At 50.2% G+C, this 21838-nt stretch overlaps 2 protein-coding genes across 6 annotated transcripts; one reads left to right on the top strand and one right to left on the bottom strand.

The window, feature by feature from the left end:
* Positions 1-7086: 7086 nt before the first annotated feature.
* Positions 7087-16381, bottom strand: GNL1 (G protein nucleolar 1 (putative)). The gene is made up of 13 exons (XM_033102565.1): positions 16240-16381; positions 15761-15998; positions 15179-15344; positions 14679-14815; positions 14374-14525; positions 14185-14256; positions 13266-13473; positions 13015-13110; positions 12416-12610; positions 8413-8591; positions 8177-8339; positions 7827-7967; positions 7087-7442 (listed from the first exon to the last, which is right to left on the bottom strand). Exons 2-13 carry the CDS (start codon positions 15831-15833, stop codon positions 7195-7197), a joined length of 1830 nt encoding a protein of 609 aa, XP_032958456.1. The 5' UTR covers positions 15834-15998; positions 16240-16381; the 3' UTR covers positions 7087-7194.
* Positions 16382-16775: 394 nt separating this feature from the next.
* On the top strand, positions 16776-21838 carry PRR3 (proline rich 3). Of its 5 annotated transcripts, none has more exons than XM_033102610.1 (5): positions 16845-17092; positions 17741-17803; positions 19701-19883; positions 20226-20513; positions 20770-21838. In XM_033102610.1, exons 1-5 carry the CDS (start codon positions 16873-16875, stop codon positions 20874-20876), a joined length of 861 nt encoding a protein of 286 aa, XP_032958501.1. In that variant the 5' UTR covers positions 16845-16872; the 3' UTR covers positions 20877-21838. The 5 variants fall into 5 exon arrangements, with proteins under 5 accessions (XP_032958505.1, XP_032958501.1, XP_032958503.1 ...); XM_033102612.1 differs by having other exon boundaries at positions 20226-20504; XM_033102614.1 differs by lacking the exon at positions 19701-19883 and having other exon boundaries at positions 16776-17092.

Below are 21838 nucleotides of genomic sequence, written 5' to 3' on the forward strand. Positions count from 1 at the left end.
TCTGCTGCTTTTCACAGCCTGAAGTTGTGGGGACTTCTCTTCCCGGGACTGGAACTCTGGGCTGGGGAGTCTGTTGTGTGGCTGGGATCCCTCACTCCTCCGGAGGGCCTCTGCAGCTGAGCTATCCCTCCTGATTTTTAACCACCACACATGGTTGTGGGACCAACCCGTTCTGTGACTCCACCCCTCCTACCAGTGTCCAGGTGGTTTCTTCTGTCTGTCCTTAGTTGTAGGATTTCTGTTCAGCTGGACTTCAGGTGATTCTCTATGATGGTTGCTCTGTAGTTTAGTTGTAATTTTGATGTGGTTGTGAGAGGAGGCAAGCCAGCACTTACCTACTCCACCATCTTGACTGGAAATCGGGGTGTTCTATATATAGTATCATGTCATCTGCAAATAGTGCCAGTTTTATTTCTTTCTTTCCAATTTGGATGCCTTTTATTTATTTTTCTTGTTTGATTGCTGTGGCTAGGACTTCCAGTACTATATTGAGTAATAGTGGTGAGTGGGCATCCTTACCTTATTCCTGATCTTAGAGAAAAAGCTTTCAGCTTTTCACCATTGAGTATGATATTAGCTGTGGCCTTGTCATACATAGCTTTTATCAAGCTGAGGTAAGTTCCTTCAATACCCCCTTTGTTGAGAGTTTTTATCATAAATGGACGTTGAATTTTGTCAAATGCTTTTTCTGCATCTATTGAGATATCATGATTTTTATCCTTGGTTTTGTTGATGTGATGAATCACATTAATTGTTTTGTGGATGTTTAATCACCTCTTGCATCCCTAGTATAAATCCCAGTTGATTGTGGTGTATAATCCTTTCAATGTACAGTTGAATTATGTTTGCTAGTATTTTGTTGAGAATTTTGGCATCTATGTTCATCAGGGATATTGGCCTGTAATTCTTTTTATATAGTGTCTTTTTCTGCTTTTTGTATCAGGATAATGCTGGCCTCATAGAATGAATTCAGAAGCATTCTTTCCTCTTTAATTTTTTGGAATAGTTTGAGAAGGATAGGTACTAGTTCTTCTTTAAATGTTTGGTAGAATTCACCATCTTGTGAAGCCCTGTGGTCCTGGGCTTTTGTTGGGAATTGTTAAAACACTCAAAGGTTTTAAAGAAAAAAAAATGGAAGTCTCCTCAATTCTATATACTCTGCCCCCTCTATTTATCTTTGCAAACACAGCCAAACTTTTTGAAGATTATAACATTTCCTCCACTGCCTCCACTTTCTTCTTCCAAAATATTCCTCAGTCTTCTGACATCTGGGGTTTCCGACCTGGGTTGTCCAATGAAACTGCTCCCACCAAGAGTATGAAAACTCACTGCTGCCAAACCCAGTTGATACTCTTCATTCTTTATGCCATCATTCCTCAGCAGCATTCCACACTGAACCCTTCCTTCCTTCTTCCCTTAGCTGTCATTGCACCACACTTCACGAGGTTTTATCCTGTCTGCTGGTTCTTCTCTCCCTGCCCTCCTTTTATGTTCTCCACTTTCTTCCTCACTTCTTTTCTCTTCTCGTGCTACCCACTTTCTGTGGATAATCTGTTACTCTCCTCCCACCTATAAGTTAATGCCACCTAGATCTATCTGCAGCCACCACCTCTCTTTCCCCAAGCTCCATTTTTATGAAACTGTTTAAGGAAATGCCCCCACCATTCACCCAGTTGCCAACTAAGAAATATGGGGTGCACTCTTGACTTGTCCCTCTCCCTCCCCAACACAGCAAAACAACCCCCAAGACCTGTGAACTCTACCTCCTTAGTACCCCCATAAAACTATTTCTTTTCTTTCCATTTGCCACTACCTTCATTCTGGTTTCTATTCTTTCCCTGGGATTGCTGCAAAAGTTTCTGATCTCTCCCCTTTCTAAACCTTCTGCATGCTGCACCAAGAGTAATCTAATGCACAAATCTCTTCTTCTTGTCTTAGGTTTAAGGTTCTTCAGTGTTCCTCTGGATAAAGCCTACATCTTTTGTATGGCTGACAAGGCCCAGCGAGAGCTGGCCCAAGTCTACCCCTCCAGCTTCACCTTTCCTCACTTCTCCCTTGTAGCCGCTGCCCCAGCCGTGCCAAAAAAGTCAGTCTGCCAAATCTGTCATGTGCTTTTTTTAGTTTTGGGGAAAGACAGGCTCCAGGACACTCCTCTTGGATTCCTTGAAGTCAGGAGTGCTGAGACAAGCTAACGAGATGGGGAGATCAGAGCCCATGGAGGACAGCTGCTGGAGGAGCTGGTGTCTTAGGGTGCCGTCCTGTATGCGTGGGCTTTGAGCTTTTGTCCAGAGTCAGACTAGGCTGGGGCAAGGGACAGGATGGCAGCACTCACAACCCACTGCCTTTCCCTTCTCCCAGTCTTTTCCTTATACCCTAGATCCTGCATTTTCATAGTGTCAAGAGACCTGGGTTCTATCTTGGCTCAGACTCAGGCCTGCTGGATGACCTTGGACCAGTCTCAGCCCTAATTTATCTCTTAGGGATGAAGCTTAGGGAATCGCTGTGAACCTCAACCTTCATCTGTAAGCTGGGCAGGATGGTCTCTACTGGTTTCTTGTGAAAGTGGGTAAGATCACTGCCTGGATGGAAACTTGGGAAGTGTGACTTGGTTTTTATCCCTGGCTGCCTGGGGTAAGAGGCTATGTGAGCAGAATCAGAATCTGTCCAGTCCCCCAGCCAGTTCTTGCTAAGCAATGTCAGGAGTGACCACACCCATTACAACCTGTTGTTCTGGGCTGGGACATGTTTTTGATTGGAAGAATCTGGCAGGGTCCCAGCTGTCCCAGATTCCCACCTGAGGTGGCACCAGGGTCATGTTGGTGAAAGTTGGTGCCAGCTAGACAGATTCATAGTGGTGACCACCATCCAGAAAGCTCTCCCACATGGGATGTGATCACTGTTCTGAGCTCCCAAGCGCCTACCTATTCTCTCTAAAGTCTGCCCCTCCAGGTGTCTGTACCTGTTCTCTTCTTCCTGTGCTCCCAAGAGCCTCGCATAGAGGAGCCGAGGGGTAGGAAGGTGCTGCTGCCTTCAGCAGTGGAGAAAGCAGCCTCACTTGTTTAATCTAAGGTGTATCTCAATCTTGGTGAAGGGAAAGAGGGATGGAAGGTAAAATTTATCTCTTAGGGATGAAGCTTTCCTTGCATTCTCCACACCCCCCACCCAACCTCCTAGGCCTATAGGTGAAGGTGGGTGTCCTCCCAGTGCATCAGTAGAATATTCAAATGAGGGCTGGCCAATTACTCTTGAAATTTACTTGCGTTTTTAGCAGAATGGCAGACTCTGAACTGGTGTTAATGCCCACAATCCGGTTATGCAGAACATGCTCTCTGAAAATTAGTAAATCATTAGCGGGATTAATCACCCTGAAAGGCGGGGCTGGGTTTGAGGGTTTTTTTTAAACACATTTTTTTATCTGGATAGCTGCAAAAATCACTACCACAGGGGGGATGGGAGCAGTGAGTGATAATTTTAGTTTTTGTCACCATTGTTAAAAGACTGAGGTGCCTTCCTGGGCTGGTGTTCACTTTGTGGCCCAGTTGAGAGTTGGGGTGGGCAGCTTGGGTGGATAGGGTGAGAGGAGAGTTCTCAAAAATAAATAAATAAGGGCCAGCCTGGTGGCTCAGGCTGTTGGAGCTCCGTGCTCCTAACTCCGAAGGCTGCCGGTTCGATTCCCACATGGGCCAGTGGGCTCTGAACCACAAGGTTGCCGGTTCAACTCCTCGAGTCCCGCAAGGGATGGTGGGCTCCGCCCCCTGCAACTAAGATTGAACACGGCATCTTGAGCTGAGCTGCCTCCCAGATGGCTCAGTTGGTTGGAGCACGTCCTCTCAACCACAAGGTTGCCGGTTCGACTCCCACAAGGGATGGTGGGCTGCGCCCCCTACAACTAACAACAGCAACTGGACCTGGAGCTGAGCTGCACCCTCCACAACTAAGACTGAAAGGACAACTTGACTTGGAAAAAAAAGTCCTGGAAGTACACACTGTTCCCCAATAAAGTCCTGTTCCCCTTCCCCAATAAAAATCTTTAAAAAAAAAAAAGATATTGAAACCGAGGGTCCTTATGACTTTGATTAAATTTAGTTAAATAAATAAATAAATAAATGGAAAAGAAAAAAGAAAGTTGTCATGCGCTTGCTCCTGAAGCTTTGCTGTCCCCTCTGGAATGCTCTTGCCCTCTCAATGCCCGGCTAACTCCAGCTCAGTCTTCAGGCCTCAGCACGGACCTGTTCCTCTAGGCTTCCTCTCATTCACTCACCCATGCAGGCTTAGCTGTCCCTGTTGGGTGCCCCCATAGCAATTCTTCACCAGACGACTGATTTTTTTCAGTCATATGTAACTAGCTGCACAAACACAGCGTCCAGCCCTGTCCTCCACTCCTTCCTGATCAGCATCCCAACACCCCTCCCGTATAGAGCCAGTGCTATCCCATGAGACCCTGTCCCACGCTTCTCATAGCATTTATCATACTTTTGTAGTTTTCCATTCTCCAATAAATTGTTAGCTCCACAAAGAACCATTTCTGTATCACTTACCACTTAGCAACTGGCAGATAGTAATTGCTCGACAAATACTCAGTGGGTGAATTAATCCTTGGGGTGATTGTAAGTTCTATCCACCTTAGTTATGACAGTTCAAAGGACGTATGTAAATTCTTTTCTAATTTATGTAGAGCTATAGAATTATTGCATTATTGTATTAGTAGTGCCTGGCTGTTTCACTTCTTGAGGTCTATGCCTTATTCAATCTGGTTTTTTTGTTTGTTTGGTTTTTTTTTGGTCCCAGAACTCAGCATGTCTGGCACATATTGTTTTCAACCAATTTTTGTTGTGTATCAATGATTATAAGAAATAAAGAAACAGAGGTCCAGATACTTGAACTACCCTAGACCACACACAGCTACTTTGTCCCAGGAGCAGGACTAGAACTCAGTCTGGAAAAAGAGAAGCCTGGAAGGAACCTGCTCAATGTCTAACAATAATTCCAGCATAAATAAGATGCACTGGTTTTTCTCCATGAAGAGACTGGCCAAGAGCTGTGGGAACCACCGGAGCCCCAGGCCTCCCTGGTCAAGCATCCCCATAGTGGGCATGACCCAGGCAAGAGTGCGAGGACAGGGGTGCCGGGTAGTTCAGCATGGAAGGGAGCAGGCCCCTGGTTTCCTTCGTCCCTTTTAGTCAGCTTCAGCCTCAGCCTCAGCCTCCAGCACTGATGTTGGGGTGTTATTTGTGCTCCTTCCAGGTCTGTCTGTTGCCAAAATAGTTCTTTTCCTAGATTACTTTCCTACGGAGTCAGAGAGGCATTGGCAGGGGACTCATTTAGTCTAGTCCTTCAGAGATGGAGTTGCCTCCTTCCAGGTTTTCAGCATAAAAATGTCCCCTCAGCTTATCCTCCAGCGCCAGGCCTCAAATCTTCATCCCCACCTGCCTCCCCCCATGGCCTCCAATGACACTCACGAGACTGCATAAGACAAAGTGAAGAGAAATTGTCATTTTTCTTCTTTTTCCACTTTTTAAGATGACTCCAATATCCCCACCCCACCTCCTGCAGCGAAGTCCCCTGAGCGTCGCTGAATGTCACGAACCCTTAGAGGAAACTGAGCTGGGCCCTCCTTTCTTTCATCAGAAGATCCAGCCCCGAGACTGAGGAGTCCGAGACGGGAGGCAGGTTTTCCTCTCAACCTGGACTTTTTTGCTTTTACAGCTCGCTTTGGGCAGCCTTGAAGCACACTGACACGCTGGCAGTATTTACACTTTGCACTGGTGTGCAATTCCAGGGCTCATGTCCTCACTGGGACCAATGGGGGGGGGGGGGAGCTTGATGGAATGTGTGGCTCCCAACACCTCAGCCTCTTTTGCTCCTGGGTTGAGAGGGTCTCTGCTGGCATCACTGAGCAGTGACCCGGGACCTGAACGTGATGTCTGAGTGAAGAGAAAAAGTCTGGTGCTGCCCCTTCTCCTCAGCTTTACACCTAATGGTCAACCAGTCAAGCAACACGTTTTGCTACCACCCAACCCAGACAGCACTGTGGCGGCCAATACAAAACTCAATTCTCCCTTTTCTCCAGTAATTAAACCTAGGAGTTTAGCTGCCTGCTTGACAAAGGAGACACATAGCAAAGCCTGAGGTACCCTCACAGGAGAGCTGACCACTGCTGAAACACACGACATGATAGGGAAGCTCCAGACCCTGCACGGGTCACCTTGGCTCCATTCCCACACCAGGGAAAACAGGATTCGGGAGGCCGGTTCTGTGCCCTCCCCTCTGAATCTCTAATACCCTCAGTGCATACGGCTTTTAAGTAATGAAACTTAACACTATATTTAAAGGGCTAGTCTGCTCAAATCATAAATGTGCACGCTATTTGTTTGCCAGTAATTAAGACTGTACTTGTTAACATTTAATCAACATTTTCACAAGCATTTAGTCTTAATTATAATATTTTCATCAACAGAAAGTTCTAGAATTATGCTGTATGAGCCCCAAGAATTTGGAAAGCATAAACCCTTCTTAATCCAAAAACTTGGGTGCCTAATAAAACTTGGGTCTTAATCGTGGCCAGGTTGCAAATTTAAGTCAGGCCATGTCTGTGGACCTCTATATGCTCAGTGCTTAGCATAGGTCCATACACACAGTTGGCTCTCAATAAATATTTGCTGAATTTTGGGAAAGGAATAAACCTTGTAAAAATATCAGTTGGAGACATCAGCTTGACAACGCATACTGCTTTTTCTCCCAGAGGCTCCTGGTACAGCCCAGGTCTAGCAGCAGGGGGTGCCAGGGCTGCTGCTCCAATCTGAGGGAATGGCACAAAGTTCAAGGGGGCTGGCTGCAGACCAGGCCTCAAGCCTGATGGGCCCTGCCCTCCCCATGCTGATAACAGCGTGCCCAAGGTGCATTCCCAAGGTGCAAGTGGCGGAGAAGGCAGAGGAAGCGGTTTCAGGGCCTTAGAACCCACTGAATTAGCTCCTAAGAGAACTTTTTCTTCACAAAGGGAATGCTTGAAAACAGGGAGAAGAGAAGCCTCCCACAGCTGTCAGTTTGAAGCAGCTGCTCTCACTTCAGTCCATCTGGGGAAGGGGCTACAAAGCAGACAATCTTTATTCACAATTGGGGTGGCAGAGGAGAGATACCCCCAGGTCAGTCCAAAAGCAAAGAAACTGGGCGAGGGAGCCGGCGCAGGGCAGGGCCTCAGGCCTCGCCCTCCCCCAGCAGGGAGTAAGGGTTCCTGGAGGCCAGGCTGGGCCCCGGAGCGCAGGCTGGGGTGTCCTCATCCCCTTCACCCTCCTCATCCGCGTCCCGATCCTCCTCTCCCTCCTCCTCACAGGAGCTGCTCAGCTCTTCTTCCTCCTCCTCCTCATCCTCCTCGTCCCCTGCTGGCCCCACCCGACCCTGCAAAACCACCAGCTCCATAGTCTCCGGATGGGACTCCCAGGTGCCTAGGGAACCAAAGCAAGAAAAAGAACAGAGGAGAGTTTTGAACAAGGAACTAAAGCCAGAGAAAGACGGGTAAGAGCAAAGACTAACAATAATTTTTACAGCTGTTGGCATTCCTTCATTCATTCGTGTGTTCATTCGTTCATTCAACCTCCCGTGTGCTGGGCACTGAACAGCTCTGCACACATTAACTCCTATCTTTATCACCACCTTGCCAAGGGGCAACTATAAGCTGGTTTTGCAGATCAGGGACAACCTGGGAGACGCTTAGCAACGCAGAGCTGACAGACAGGCACGGAATCCAGGCTCGCCCCATCTGTGGCCACATGCTTGCACCCTACGGCCTACACTACAACAGGAGCTGGGGAAGTGTACTGGCTACCGACCTTTCTGTTCGCTGTAGCCTGGGGGACGAAAGCACAGGGTAAGGCGGCCATCCAGTGCCAGCCGCAGGAGGCTGTTGGCCGCTCTGTATACATCGTTCCGCGCAGCCTTGGCTGTCTTGTAACCACGCTTCTCTGCCCAGGCTGGAGGGAGAAAAGAATAATGGGGAGGAAGCCATTAACCCCACTTTCCTAATACAGTCCTTCCAGATTGTCCCAGAACATTCCAGGCCAGAGAGCTTGCTGGCCCTGTGACAGAAATCTAGGGGAGTGGCCAGCTGCTGGGCCAAGGGCAGAACCTCTGAGAAGAGAGGAGAGTAAAGGGCGGGGGAGGAGCCAGGCACAGAACCCACCTTCGCAGATGTCCCAGGCACACCAGGGGTGTTCTGCCGAGGGGTCCTCAGCCTCGGGGTGGCGCAGGTGGAGCAAAGCCTGCACGGGGATTCGGGATGCCAGGTAGCCCACCGCAGTGTACGGCTCCTGGATCTGGGCGATGGGGTAAATCCCTGCCAGAACCTAAAGGGACAGAGCGCTCAGCACCTCCCTCCATGTCCTGCTTTCTCCCTCCCAGGCACCTGTGCCCTCATACCTGTAACTGCTTGGGCAGAAGGGAAGGGAATATGAGGCCGGGGCAGTCACAGAGCTTCACGGAGGGTGTGAGAAAGTAGGTCTGAAAGTATCGTGTGTGGCCCGGGGTTCTGGAGACACTTACGACCTTCCGCCCTACCAGCCCATTGATCAGCGAGGACTTCCCCACATTGGGGAAACCTGAGGAAGACAAGGAAAAGTAACATTTGACACAGCTTTACTCTGATGGTCAGGACATGCTGCTATACCTGTAGGTGGAAGGGGAACTAAGGCTCAGAAATTAAGGAAGCGGTTTAACATTGCAAGTTACAAATCAGACTCTGGACTGCCAGGGTTTAATCCTGGCCTCTCCACTTATCAACTTTGTGACGTCGAAGGCAATTGACTTAACTTTCTGAGCCTGTTTACTCATTTTACAGTGCAGACACCTCTAAGCTCACGGTCAAGATTAAATGAGAAGTGAACAAGTGTGTATTTCAGTGCAGCAGAGGATTAAGTGCCCAATCCCAGGAAGACACGTATCTCATGACTATCATTTCACGATTATCCTAAGTTCTCCAAGGAGAAGCCTGGAGCCCTCAGATTTCCCTGCCACTCTCATCATGATGCCACCTTCACTCTAGCCGACTTTAGTATCTACACAACCCTGTTCAGCACTCTGGCCTCTCAGTGCCAGGATGTCCCTTCCAAAGGTGGTTTCCTTCACCCCAGCTCAGCTACCCTCTCCCGTGGTCATGCCCTGGACCCTGTCACTTCACACGTCCAAAATCTCACCTACGAGCACCCCGCTCTCCGCCCTGACATCCCATCTTTCCAGATCACTTATTCTGATTCCTCCATTTCAGGAATTCTTTGACCTTGACTCTAGCACAGAAACACTACTCAATACCCGACTCATGTCCTTACTTCCTTTCTCAGCCAACTTAGATTCCGTGCTCCCACTCTACAGCCAGTCTCTTTCACAGAGCTTCAGCACCCCAGTCCCACCTCTCCTCTCCACCTCACTCCCCTGGCAAAACCCCAGCCCTGTAAAACGCAACTCTGCCCATTCAGCACCTGCTACCGGGCAGCTCACTGTGGCTGGGGAGGTGCACCCCACGCTGACTGCGCCCCACTGCCCATCCACCAAGATGTCTCCTTTCCAAAGGAGGCGGAGGGGGTGGCAGGGGAGGAAGGACAGAGGAAGGACGGGGGAGGGAGGAAGGGAGCGAATAACCCTCCTCCGACAACCCCCACCAGCCCCATTTCTCTGTCCCCTTTGTAATGAAACTCCTTCAAAGACTTGTCTGTTTTCAGTCATCACTTCTTCATGCTATCTTTTTCATGACTATGAACTGTAACATACACAAAACGAGTAAACCATAAACGTGCCAGAGGAATCCCGTATCACCCACCCATGGGTGCAGTGTGACACGTCCTCAGAGCCCCCGTTTGTTCCTTCTTGAGCATAACCCTCTCCCTCTGCACATGTGAACCTTATCTTGAGTTGTAAGGGATTCTGTTGCTTATGTTTCTTTTTAGTTTTATGAGCTGTGTATCCCTGTGAGGACAGAGTCCCAGAGAGCAGTTTCCAGGCTCTCGGCCTCGCATGGGGGAAGAGGGAGTGCTGGCTTGGGTGTTGGTTGGCCATTGGCTGTAGCCAGTTGGCCAATTGGCTGCTGATGTAACTGCCATGACGGCACTGGTTGGTTGGTTGGTTGGCAGGCAGAAAAGCGGACGGCGGATTGTGGATCCTACTTCGTGTGTCTCGCCCGGCCGCCAGCAAGAATAGAGTGGTATGACTCCCCTACCTATGGCTCCGTGGGTGTTCCTTTTTGGCCTCGCCATATCCTGCGTTCTTATGTGGGGAGCGGAAGCAGAGACCCCACGTGAGTCCCTGCATGACAATCCCTCAATGGTGCCATTCAATTTTGCAGGTTTTGAACTTTACAAAAATGGAACTGTCTGTCTCGTGTCTCATACCACATTATGTGAGGTTCGGCCATATTGTTGTCCGTTCTCTCACTGGCCTCACTGGCCAATCTGGCTTTCTTTCTGCCACTCCACTGAAACCACTCATGTTCACACTGTCAAGTCCGCGGAGAAAGTCTCTGTTCTCCTCTCACTGGACATGTCATCAGCATTTGATACAGCTGAGCCCTCCTTTCCTCTCCAAACACCTTTTCCATTTGATGTCTGGGACACCCTCTGTTTCCTCCTCCTCTTTCCACCTACATCCCACATCTCATGCAATCCATGGCTTCAAATACCATTTACATCCACCCATGGCTCCCAAATTTAAATCTCTCCCAAATTCAAATCTCCAGTCCTCTTCCCTAAGCTCCAGGCTCCTATACCCACTGCCTATTCAACATCTCCACTGGGATATTTTTTTTAAATATCAAGTTTAGTTTCTGAATCCCCTTCCCTTCCCAGCCCCTCCAAATCTGCTCCTCTCCCAATCTTCCTATCTCGGTATCCCCAGCTGCTCATACAAAAACCTGGAAGTCCACTGAAGTAGCCTTACAACGCTCTCTCTGCTTCCTTTCTTGCCCACCCCCCACATTTATTCTCCACTCAGCAAATAAACTTCTAAATGTGGACATCAGATCTTCATTCCTCTGCTCAAAACCCACCACTGGCTTCTCATCGGACTTGGAATAAATCCCAAACACTTCCCATGACATGGTCCCTGACGACCTTTCTGACCTCCTCCTGTGCTCTCTTCAATCCTCCGTCACTCTGGCTAGGCCCACAGTCAACAAGCTCCTTCCCACCCCAAGCCCTCTCACTGACTGGCCCCTTGGCCTGGAAGACCCTTTCCCCACATCTCCAAACAGCCACTTCTCCCCATCACCCCAGGCTCTTCTAAGTCTTTCCTGGAGGACGCCTCCTCATCCACTTGTTCTCTATCCCCTTTCATTGCCCCTAAATAACATGATTTCAAATGATGAATCAATTTACTCACAAGAAGACAAGCTCCATGAGGGCAGGGACTTCCTGCCACCCTCACAGCAGCACATCCATGCCGTCCCTGGAACAGCACCTGGCACCTGCTGCTCAGCATTTGGGGGATAAATGACCAAGGGCTGGAGGGGGATCCGAACTCAGGCTGCCGGTGCCACAGACTCTCCCTGTCACACCACCTGAGCACAGTCAAGTTAGTGCACAGGCTGCTCGGAGAGGGCATACAGCCTCCTGGGAGGAACAGCAGGGTCTGAAGTCAGGGGAAGAAAGCCAGGGGGGCATGGCTGGAGAGGGAGCAATCTGTCAGCAGTCAGGCAGGTTTTGCCCAAGGCAAAAAGGAAACTGAAAGGTAAGTCAGGAGCATTTCCAACGAACTACTCTGCTCTGCTCTCCCTAATTTCTTCCAGGCTGGGCCTTTTCTGGTTCAGTGATACCTCAGTGCCACAACTTTGCCAAAGTCACTTCTCACCTCCCCCACTCAAATTAAAAGGGGCTCTGGGCCCTAATGAGACCTTCCTTTCTCCCCACCAAGAGCAGAGACAAATGTCTGCATTAAGGCAAGAGTCTCCTTGACAACAGATTTAAAGGATTCAGACCAAGAAAGAAACTAATACTTGTTAAGCTCCCCCTATGATTTCATGGCCCCTCTGCTATGGACTAATTACTCCAACTTCCAGAGTTAACACATACAAGTCACTTAGTCCAGTGCCTGGCACATAGTTAAGTACCACACAAATGTTTAGTTACTATTGCCATTATCACTGCTTGTCAGGCTTTGTTAGGCTCTCTCTTTCCTCTTCCCTTCACTCCTCACATCTGTTCTTTCACTTACGTATCAGTATTCCCATTTTAAAATCCAAAGTACTTAAAACTCAGTGGGTAAATACGTGTTCAAAATCAGTATCAACCAAGAAGAGGTGGGATTTAACTCAGGCATCCCATGGTCCTTCCACTACGGCACATGGCCTCCAGAGACCTGGAGCCTAATGACGTCTGATCAGCTCCCCTCTTTTCCAAACACGGGGGCCGCCACGCCACGCATGGCACTGCTCCCTTACCCACACAGCCGATGGTCAGCACCCCGTCCTTATAGCGCTCCCGGGCTGGGCCGGCCGGCTCCATGGCCGAGTCGGTCTGCTGCTCCACCAGCACCGCGGGCCCATCATCCTCTTCTTCCTCCTCACCGGAGCCATTCCCCCAGCTGGCCCCAGCCACATCCCGGGCAATCTTCTCCCGCCAGCTGCTCAAGTCCACTGCTCAGGGAAGAAGACAAAGAAGGTTCTCCCCAGAGCCACTGTACGTGACGGCACAGACTATACTGCACAGCTGATGGAACTGGTGCCCTCTGGAGTTGAGTAGTGCCAACCTGCACCACAGCCGACTCTCCCCAGCCTTCACTTGACACCACCCTGGAATCACATGCATTTCTCTGAGTTTTCTGAAAAGTCCTGGGAAGCCTGAAGGCAGCGACCCTGGGGCTCCTGCCGACCTGCTACCTCTCCTGTCCCACCAAGTCGGTCTGCTCCCTCTTCCACCCCTCCCCCAGCCTCTCGCCTGTGCCAGGATAGAGGAGCTGACTTCGGAAAAGGTGAGTAAAACGACTCTGGGCCTTGGGTCTCCCGATGACCTGTCACATCTCCCTCTAAGAGGCACAAACCTTTCCCTGCAGTGATGGCTTCACAGGCTCTCAGCAACTGCTCGGGCCCCAGGGCCCGAGTCCATCCTCTCCCCCGCCTCCGACTCTTCTTCAAGACTGACATCGGAGAACACAAAAGGGTTAGCACACCCCACCTGTCTCACCGCCCTTCGGTCCAAGATCTGGTGCCCCCTTGTCAACAAGCATCTCTGCTCTCCCTTTGTCCCCTGCCACCCCATCTCTCCCATGCTGCCCTCCTCACTGCCACTCACCACTACTAGAGTCCTGTGCGGTGCGGGGGTCCCGAGGGAAAGAGGTGAAAAGGACGACATGGAGCTGGGGAAAGTGTTGGTGAAAATAATGCTTCCAGGCGACCGCGAGAGCCGGCGGGGCCAGGTCCACCTTGTTCAGGACCAGCACCAGGCCCAGCCCAAGTTCTCCAGTCACGTACTCGTAAAGCGCTGGTGGGAAATTCACAACCTGGGACAGGGATGGCAAGGGAATGAGCAATGGGAGGTCACCCCAGAGTCCTCTGCCTCTAGCTCAGCAGGCACAGCTTGGAGACAAGACCCTGGAGGTGGCAGATTCTGGGGCAAAACAGGTAAATTAGCTGAATTGAACTAGGAAGACAAAGCAGAGGTAAGAAGCACCTGTGCACCTGCGCAGGCATGTGCGTGTGTGCACGCCGTTACGGATCTGCAACCTGCATATCCCCACAGACCCTCCCTTTCTCCCACTGGAGGACAACAGGAAGTGGCAGAGCGGGGTCACACAATGGCCATCCAGCAGCAGAGTCTGGAGCCTTAACCGCTACCCCAGCATTCCAGGTCAGCCTCGTGCTGACTAATGGGCAGGGCACGGGAAAGCCCCCAGCTGCTTTCATGGAAGCCCCTAGAGCTCCACTCTAGGACCTTCTGTTGGTTTAACTCTGCTGGGCTGGGAAACAGGATGTGTAGTTTTTCATCAAAAGAATAAGAGAGGAGAGTCAGTTAGCCAGGGAAGGAATGACAGTCTGGGACACTGGTGAGTAAAGGACTGAAACCCTGACTGCAGACATCAGCACGGGGTACACGAGAATGTGAAGGAAGAAGGATACCTCTTTGTCTCCCAACTCCTGCCTCTGCCCTTGACCCCACAAGAATGTCCCCCCACCCCCACCTCCGGCTTTCCCAGCCTTATCCCAGTACTCACTGGGTGTCGGATATCAGTGATAAGCAGGACAATGTCAGACATCTCTAACACTCGCCACAGCTGCCTCCACGTCTGAAAAGACAAGGTCAGCAGAAGAGAACCTGAGCCCAGAGTCCCTTTCCTGCCTGACGCCAAACCAATCTGACCCTGGGTCACTACACCCTATTCTTGTCCCCACTCCATTCTCACCTCCAGATTGTGCTCAAAGTAGCTGAGTTTCTCCAAGGTGTAAGCCCCATGAATCTTCCCAAGATATTCCTGGAAGCTCCGTTCCTCCTGGCTCATTAGTTGCTCCTTGGACATCTCATAGCTCCAAGGAGGACGTCGGGGAAAGTCCAGGACTGGGAAATCAATAAAAAGCCCAAGGGAGTCTGAGGATCGTGTCAGGACTGCAGGGTGCATCCCAAACCCCTCCTTCCTCACAGTCAGCTTTCACTCCTCCACAGCCCTTCCCCCAGCCCAGTGCCTATCACCAACAGCCAGCTCTCACCCACCTGAGCCAGGCTGGTAGACCTCCCGGATGTCCAGCTCCAGCACTTCAGCACTGACAGGCTGCAGCACTTGCTCCCGGGCTGCTCTCTTTCTCCTCTCCACCTCCTCCCGGCTGTCCCTCTCAAAATGCAGCCGGTATCTAACGGGACAAGGACCACAGCATCCATTACAATCCTGTGGCCACAAAAAGACTCCCCTCTTGGGCAGACAACTTACCAAAGCTTTCTCTCCAAGGTTGTCCTTTGAGTAGGCCCTCCTCCAACTCCCTCTTTCCCGCAATATTCAGCCTTCCCCTAAGTCTTGTACTTCTAAAAGCCAAGCTCTCTCCAGCCCCTCCGGAAGGGAAGATTGTGGCCGCTCCCTGGAGCCCAGTGCCCGCGGAGAACTGTGGCATCCCAGCCACACCACCTCCAGTTTCAAGCCAGCGGCTGCTGGCTAGCCCCCAGTGCTCTGACTTTCTGGTAGGCGGGGAAGGCCAGGCCAGTGCCCCCCGCCCACTCACCGATTTGGGTCATAGCCTCGCGGACCCAGCCCCTGGGAAGGCTGCTGGTTGAGCCTACGGATGTGATGGGTCACAGACTCCCCGTCCGAGGTGTCGGTCTGCTCCTCCCGCCGCTCCCGACTCCCGCTGCGGCTGTTGGAACTGGATCGCAGCCCATCTTGAAGCCCTGAGGGGAGGAGCCGGTGACGCCAGTGCTGCCCGGCTCTCAGGGGCCAAAAGACCCCCTCCCCGTTGGATCTGGCTTCCCCTCACCCCACCCCACTTCTTCAGAGGCCCGATTCTCCCAGCCACCCTGCTGAGGACCCTCCTAGATGTGCGTGGGGGTAGTCACTCCTCCTCCAGGGATCTGCAGGGATGTTGCCCGTTCGAGCTGGAGGGATTCCCCTCCCCCAACTCCCCATCTTTCCCCACCCCTTCCATGTAGGGGGACTGGAGTGAGGGAATCCCCTCTGCGGTCACCCGCGCGCGACGGCTCACGGCCACCACCCCCTCCCACGCCCCCCAGAGGCGCGGCGGGCACACCCCTCCTTTTAGATGTGCGGGAGCCCGAGCCCCGCCCCCTCTTCTCTCTCCCGCACTGACCTCGCTTCCGCTCCCGCTTGTCCTGCAACTGCTTCTTCTTCTGCTTCACGCTGAAGGGCTTCTTCCTCGGCATGGCCCGGACCAGTCACCTGGCCCTCCCTCCGCCGAGCTCCCGCCGCCTCAACTGACTACACCCTCCCCGGGCAGTCCCCGCCGCAAGGGCCCGGGACCCTCGAGGGGGCGGAGCTAGAAGGTGACGTCAACGGGCGGGCCCGGCCGATTTGCCCCAGTAGCTGGGCTGGAAGGAGGAAGGGGGGCGGAAATACAGTCACTTCCCTCCCGGAGCTAGGCGAGATGATGTCGGGTGGGCTCCCCGCATGTGAGAGCCGGGGGCACGGAAAGGGCGCAGCGGCCGCGAGGAAGGAGGCGCGCGTGGGAGGATCGGGCTCGCATCGTCACGGACGCTACCAACTCACGGTCGATAGAGGGGGGACGCGTGTCACCACCACCTGGCGCGTCTGGTAGAAGCTACCACTCACCTGGAGGGGGCGGTGGAGCGGGGGGCGGGTCCTACCACCTGCGGGAAAGAGAGGCGTGGACGCGCCGGAGCTGCTTTGCCTGCCCCCGGGCTTGACCTGGAGTGGAAGCCGAGGCTGCGCGCGGGGGAATGGAGCCCAGTTGCTGTTTTACACTGGGGGCAGGGTCAGAGGTCTTGAGGATTGGTGGCGGTCTGAAGCGTCCAGGACACCGCCCTGCTGGGACCCAAATTCCTGGTGGAGGATAAGAAGGAGCAGGTTTACAGATCACAGGGCAAGGGTGGGTGAGGAAGGAAGCCCTGGTGGGACAAGGACTTTGGGGGGAGGTCAGAGGTCACGAAGTTGTGCCTGCTGCTGTTACCATAGTAACCGGGAACCGGATGTGGCGATCTTAGCGTGCGACAGCCCTCTTCTCAGACCTTCCCGCCGGAGAGCCTGAGAACTGTGTTGCACACTGTGGAGCGCTGGTTGTGGAGTTTTTTTCAGCGAGGGGAGAAGAGAGGAATTTTTTAAAAACATTTATAGAAGCGCAACGAAGGGAAAGTTTGAGATTTACGCCTTCTGGCAGAAACAGAGGGTGGCAGCTTACGTGAAAATGAGCTGCACAAAGGCTCCCTGCAGCCTTCCGGAAGTTAAATGGTGGGAGCTTCAGCCTCGGGTCCACAGCCCCCACGGAAGCGGAAACAGAATCTCAGCGTGCCCCTTCCTCACCGTCTTCCAAATCCCGCTGCAGCCATTGCCGCAACCACGATGCCGAAACGAAAGAAGCAGAATCAGCAGCAGCAGCCGCCGCAGCAGCAGCTCCCACTGCTAAAGCGGGAAAAGACTGAAGACGAAGAGGATGGGATTCCCATCGGTGAGGAGCCCGGGAGGAGTGTGCACATTTCTGCCAGCGGTCGGGGCGAGGGGTTAGGGGCTGAAAAGGTGCGAGGAAGTGGGCTCCAACGGAAGGAAGAAGGGCGCACGCGCTGGGGCAGGGGGTGGAGGGCCTATCCCGGATGGAGCCTTGAAAGAGTTGAACCCTCAACTTCAATCTGGCCTCTAAACCTTTCTAAAGAAGGCAGGGGAGGACAGGATAAAGAGCTCGGCCCTAGAGAGGTTGCAGGTTGCATGACCAGGATAATTTGTGTCCAGACTTTCACAGGGAAGGTGGAAGTGTATCTTTCTCTAAACTACAGGGGCGGAGGGGAGCTATCTGGCCAATTAGAGAAGGGTTGGATTACCTCTGGATGTTTTGGGTAGCAACAGTGTCAGGGAAAGAGTCGTAGGTAGGTATTCCTCCCGCATTATCCCCCTTGACCGAGTCTCCACTTCTTGCCAATCAATCCTGAACACTTTTGCAGAGGAAAGAGCAGATAGATGGGGTGAAAACCTGTAACACAGCTGAGAATATACCTGGTTTTACTGGTTGATTTAAGAAATGAGTAATAGAATAAAAACTTAAGAATAGGATCATCAGTCCTTTAGTCCATTATGATGACCATATTTTCATGTCTACTCTTAGGACCACCCAGCCTTCTGGGCCCTCCCCCCATGGCCAATGGAAAGCCTGGTGACCCCAAGTCAGGTGAGGAGGAAGGGGCCCTGATCTTTTTATTAGGTCCTGGAAAAGGGAGCAAGAGAGGGACTAAAACCCAGGAAGGACTTAAAATCAAAAGATCAGAATTTAGTACCTAAATGAATGAAGAGATGTTGTATATTCACAGATTGGAAAACTCAGTGTTGTAAAAAATGTCGATTCTTCCCAGATTGATCTGTTGATTCAATGCATTCCCAATTATAATCCCTATTTTGTGTGTGTGTGTGTGTCTGTGTGGAAATAAACATTCAACATTATTATATGGAAATGAAAGGATCAGGGTAAGAGATTGCAAAGGCAGGCTTGAAGTGCGAGGGGTTGCTGTGAATATTAAGACTTATTGTAAAGCTATAGTGGTTGTGACGGTGTAGTGTTGGCGCAGTGGTAGACACATGAGTCAATAGAATAGCATAAAGAGTCCAGTAACAGGCCCACACATACGCGGACACTTCATTTATGATGAAGATGGAACTGACATAGTGGTCTTTTCAGTAAATAATGCTGGATTAATTGGATATTCGTGGGGGTGATGAAATTTGACCTATTCATACCATATGCAAACATCAATTCCAAGTGGACTCTAAATCTAAGTGTAGAGGTAAAGAAATAATTCTAGAAAATAAATATATTTCATGGTCTTAAAGTAGATAAGAGTTCTTAGATAGGAAACACATCAACCATAAAGGAAAGATTTATAAACTGAACTACACTAGAAAATAAAAACTTCTATTAATCAAATGACACTATTAAGAAATTAATAGGGAGCCATAGAGTAGAAAATACTCGCAACAAATGTAATCAATAAAGAGCTTGTTCTAGAATATATATAGAAGTTTTCTAGACAAACTGTTAGAAAAATGGGCAAAAGACCAGAATAGCCACCTCATAACCGCAACCTAAATGACCCAAAAAACATGAACAAGAACATTAGTCGATAAATAAATGCAAGATAAAAACATACGACTTTGAAATTGAAACGCTTGTGCACTGTTGGTGGGATTGCACGGTGGTACACAATGAAAAACAGTATGAAGGTTCCTCAAAAAATTAAAAATAGAATTATCTTATGAGCCAGCAATTCTACTCCTGGGTCTTTATCCAAAAGAATGGAAAGCAGAATCTTGAAGAGATATTTGCATGGAAGAGATTGTTCATGGCAGCACTATTCACAATAGTGGAGATGGTAGCAACCTAAATGTCTGTTGACAGATGAATAGCTAAACAAAGTGTATGTTTATACAGTGGAGTATTATTCATCCCCTCAAAAGTGAGACAGTCTTGTCACATGCTACAGCATGTATGAACCTTGAGGCCATTATGCTAAGTAAAATAAGCCAGTCACAAAAAGAAAAGTACTGTATGATTACACTTAAGTGCAGTATCTAAAGTAGTTCAATTCAGACACAAAGAAAATGGTGGTTGCCAGGGGCTGGGTGGCAGTGGAAGAGGAGTGTTGTAAGTAGCTATAGAGTTGCAGTGTTGGAAGATGAGAAAGTTCTGAAGATGTGTTGCACAACAATGTTAATTTACTTAACACTACTGAGAGGTACACTTAAAAATAGTTAAGGTGGTAAATTTAATGTTACATGTTTTACCACAAATTAAAAAACAAAAACAAAAAATACTTCACACTCAACAGAATGGCAGAAATGAAAAAGATTGATTAATACCAAGTGTTGTCAAGGCAATGAAACAACGAACTGCTGGTGGCGGTATAAATTGGTACAACCACTTTGGGAAAAGTTTAACTTTATCTATTAAACTTGAGCATACATATACGCTAGGACCCAATAATACCTCTCCTAGGTATATATACTCAACAGAAATGCATACATATGTGTAACGACATGTACAAAAATGTTTATAGCAGCATTTTTCCTTATAGCCCCAAACTGGAATCCACCCACATGTCCACCATCACTAGAATGGATAAATAAGTTGTTGTGTGTGCATGCAATGGGATACTACACTGCACTGAAAATGAACGAGCTCCTGCTACAGGCAACTTGGATGAATCTCACAAACATGATGTTGAGCGAAAGGATCCAGACACAAAAGAATGCAGACTGTATGATTCCACTTATGCAAAGTTCAAAACCAGGCAAAAACTAACCTGTGGTGCCAGAAGTCAGGACATTGGTTACCTTTGGGGAGGAGGGTGGGTGGTGGGGGAGGAGGGGCACAAGGGGGGGGTGACTTCTGAAGTGCTAATGAGGTCCTATCTCTTCACCTGGGTGGTGGAAACACAAGTATGTTTACTTTGGTGATAATTGAGTTGTGCAGTTGAAATTGGTGTATTTTTTTGTATGTATAATGTGCTTCAATAAAAAGTTTTTAAAAAATCAAGGCTTTTTTATCAGGAATAAGCTGGCCATTGATCACCTTTCCATGGCTTTCTCTCTCTCTCTAGCTCTTCACAGAGGTCCTCCAGGATCAAGGGGACCGGTGATTCCACCACTGCTGAGTCTCCCACCTCCTTCCCGGGGCAGAGGCCCGGTTTGGGGAGGCTTAGGCCCCAGGTTTGGCCCATATGGTCGTGGTTGGTGGGGGATCAATGCTGAGCCTCCTGTTCCCGGACCAAGCCATGGTCCTTCCAGGGGAGGCTTTCACAAAGAACAGAGACATCCTCGAAGGCTCAAAAGCTGGTCACTTGTCAAAAATACCTGCCCACCCAAGGATGGACCCCAGGTTAAGGAAGGTGAGGTCCATTTTTTTTATGCCTGTATACATTTAATATCCTGCACTCCCAAAGTGACCCTGACTCTTCTCTTTGGGGCTGTCCTTCTGAAGTAGGAGTAGGCCAGAATGTTTTTCTCCCCGGAGAAAGACTACCATTCTAAAATATCTGGAAATGGTAGAGAATAGGAAATCAGACCACCTTCTCTAGCTCTGCTTTCTCTTACATTTGTTTTCTTTCTTACATTTTAAATTGCCCGATTTTCGGTTATTCACAGACAAATCTGATCGCCCTGTCTGCCGACACTTTGCCAAAAGGGGCCACTGTCGATACGAGGATCTCTGTGCCTTCTACCACCCAGGCGTCAATGGACCTCCTCTGTGAGAATGTGCCTTCCCGTCCAAGCTGGAAGGAGCCCTCTGTGACCTAGCGGCCATGTGTTTGCCTGGGGCCCTGTGATGGCTCTGTGAGGTGTTCCACCCACCACCCTCAGTCAGTGACGCCTGCCCCGACCCATCACTTCCGCGTTTGGGGTCCAGAGTTGTGTTTCATCAGTGGTGCACAGTGTGCACTTTCTTCTGGTTCAGCCTCCAGGGACTCGCCTTCCGGACCCCATCTTGGCTGCCTTTAGAGGCTTCCCCTCACCAACTGACTGCTGAACAGGAAACCTATTTGGTGCTGTTTCTTGTGCATCTGTCCACCCAGCCCCCAGTATTGCCCTCAATTCCTGAGCCTTGGAGCAGTTTCCTACCATTCCCTTCTTCTAGCTGCTTGTTTGAAGTCCTTTCTATGTGACGCCCCCTACTCCTTGTGGTGTCAGCTGCTCTGTGAAACTCACCAGGTTGTCTGACCTGGGATCAAGTTTGGGTGACTGGTACAGAGTCACTCCATGGAGGCCACGCTCCCTTTTTTTTCGTAGTTTCTGCATCAGTAGCGTGATCCCTGCTGCTGTGGTCTGTGATCACTGTGCTTTGTGAAACTGTGCATCCCCTTATAGCCGTTCTCAGTGTCCATGGCATTTTTGTGACTTCCCAACACTAGAATATTTCTGCCAAAATGAGGGAGGCTCTTGGTGCCCTCTAGTTTTTCCCCCACCTCCTAACCTGGGAGAATTGTGAAACTTTCCACAAGACTGCCTCCCTGGTCCTCCCCATTCCTCTGGGGTTGGTTTTTATGGGTTTCACACAGACCTGTGAGATGTCCTCTCAAGCCTCTGATGGGCCTACCCTATCTCCTGTCTCCATTTTCGTTAGACTTCGTCATTGTGAGGCTGCCAGCCTGTTCATGTGAATTCTGTGAATCTCCATCTGGCCTACTTTTGGGTAGAAACTGTACAATACTGTCAC

This window comes from Rhinolophus ferrumequinum, chromosome 3, assembly GCF_004115265.2.
Source record: "Rhinolophus ferrumequinum isolate MPI-CBG mRhiFer1 chromosome 3, mRhiFer1_v1.p, whole genome shotgun sequence".
In the NCBI taxonomy this organism is placed as follows: Eukaryota; Metazoa; Chordata; class Mammalia; order Chiroptera; family Rhinolophidae; genus Rhinolophus; species Rhinolophus ferrumequinum.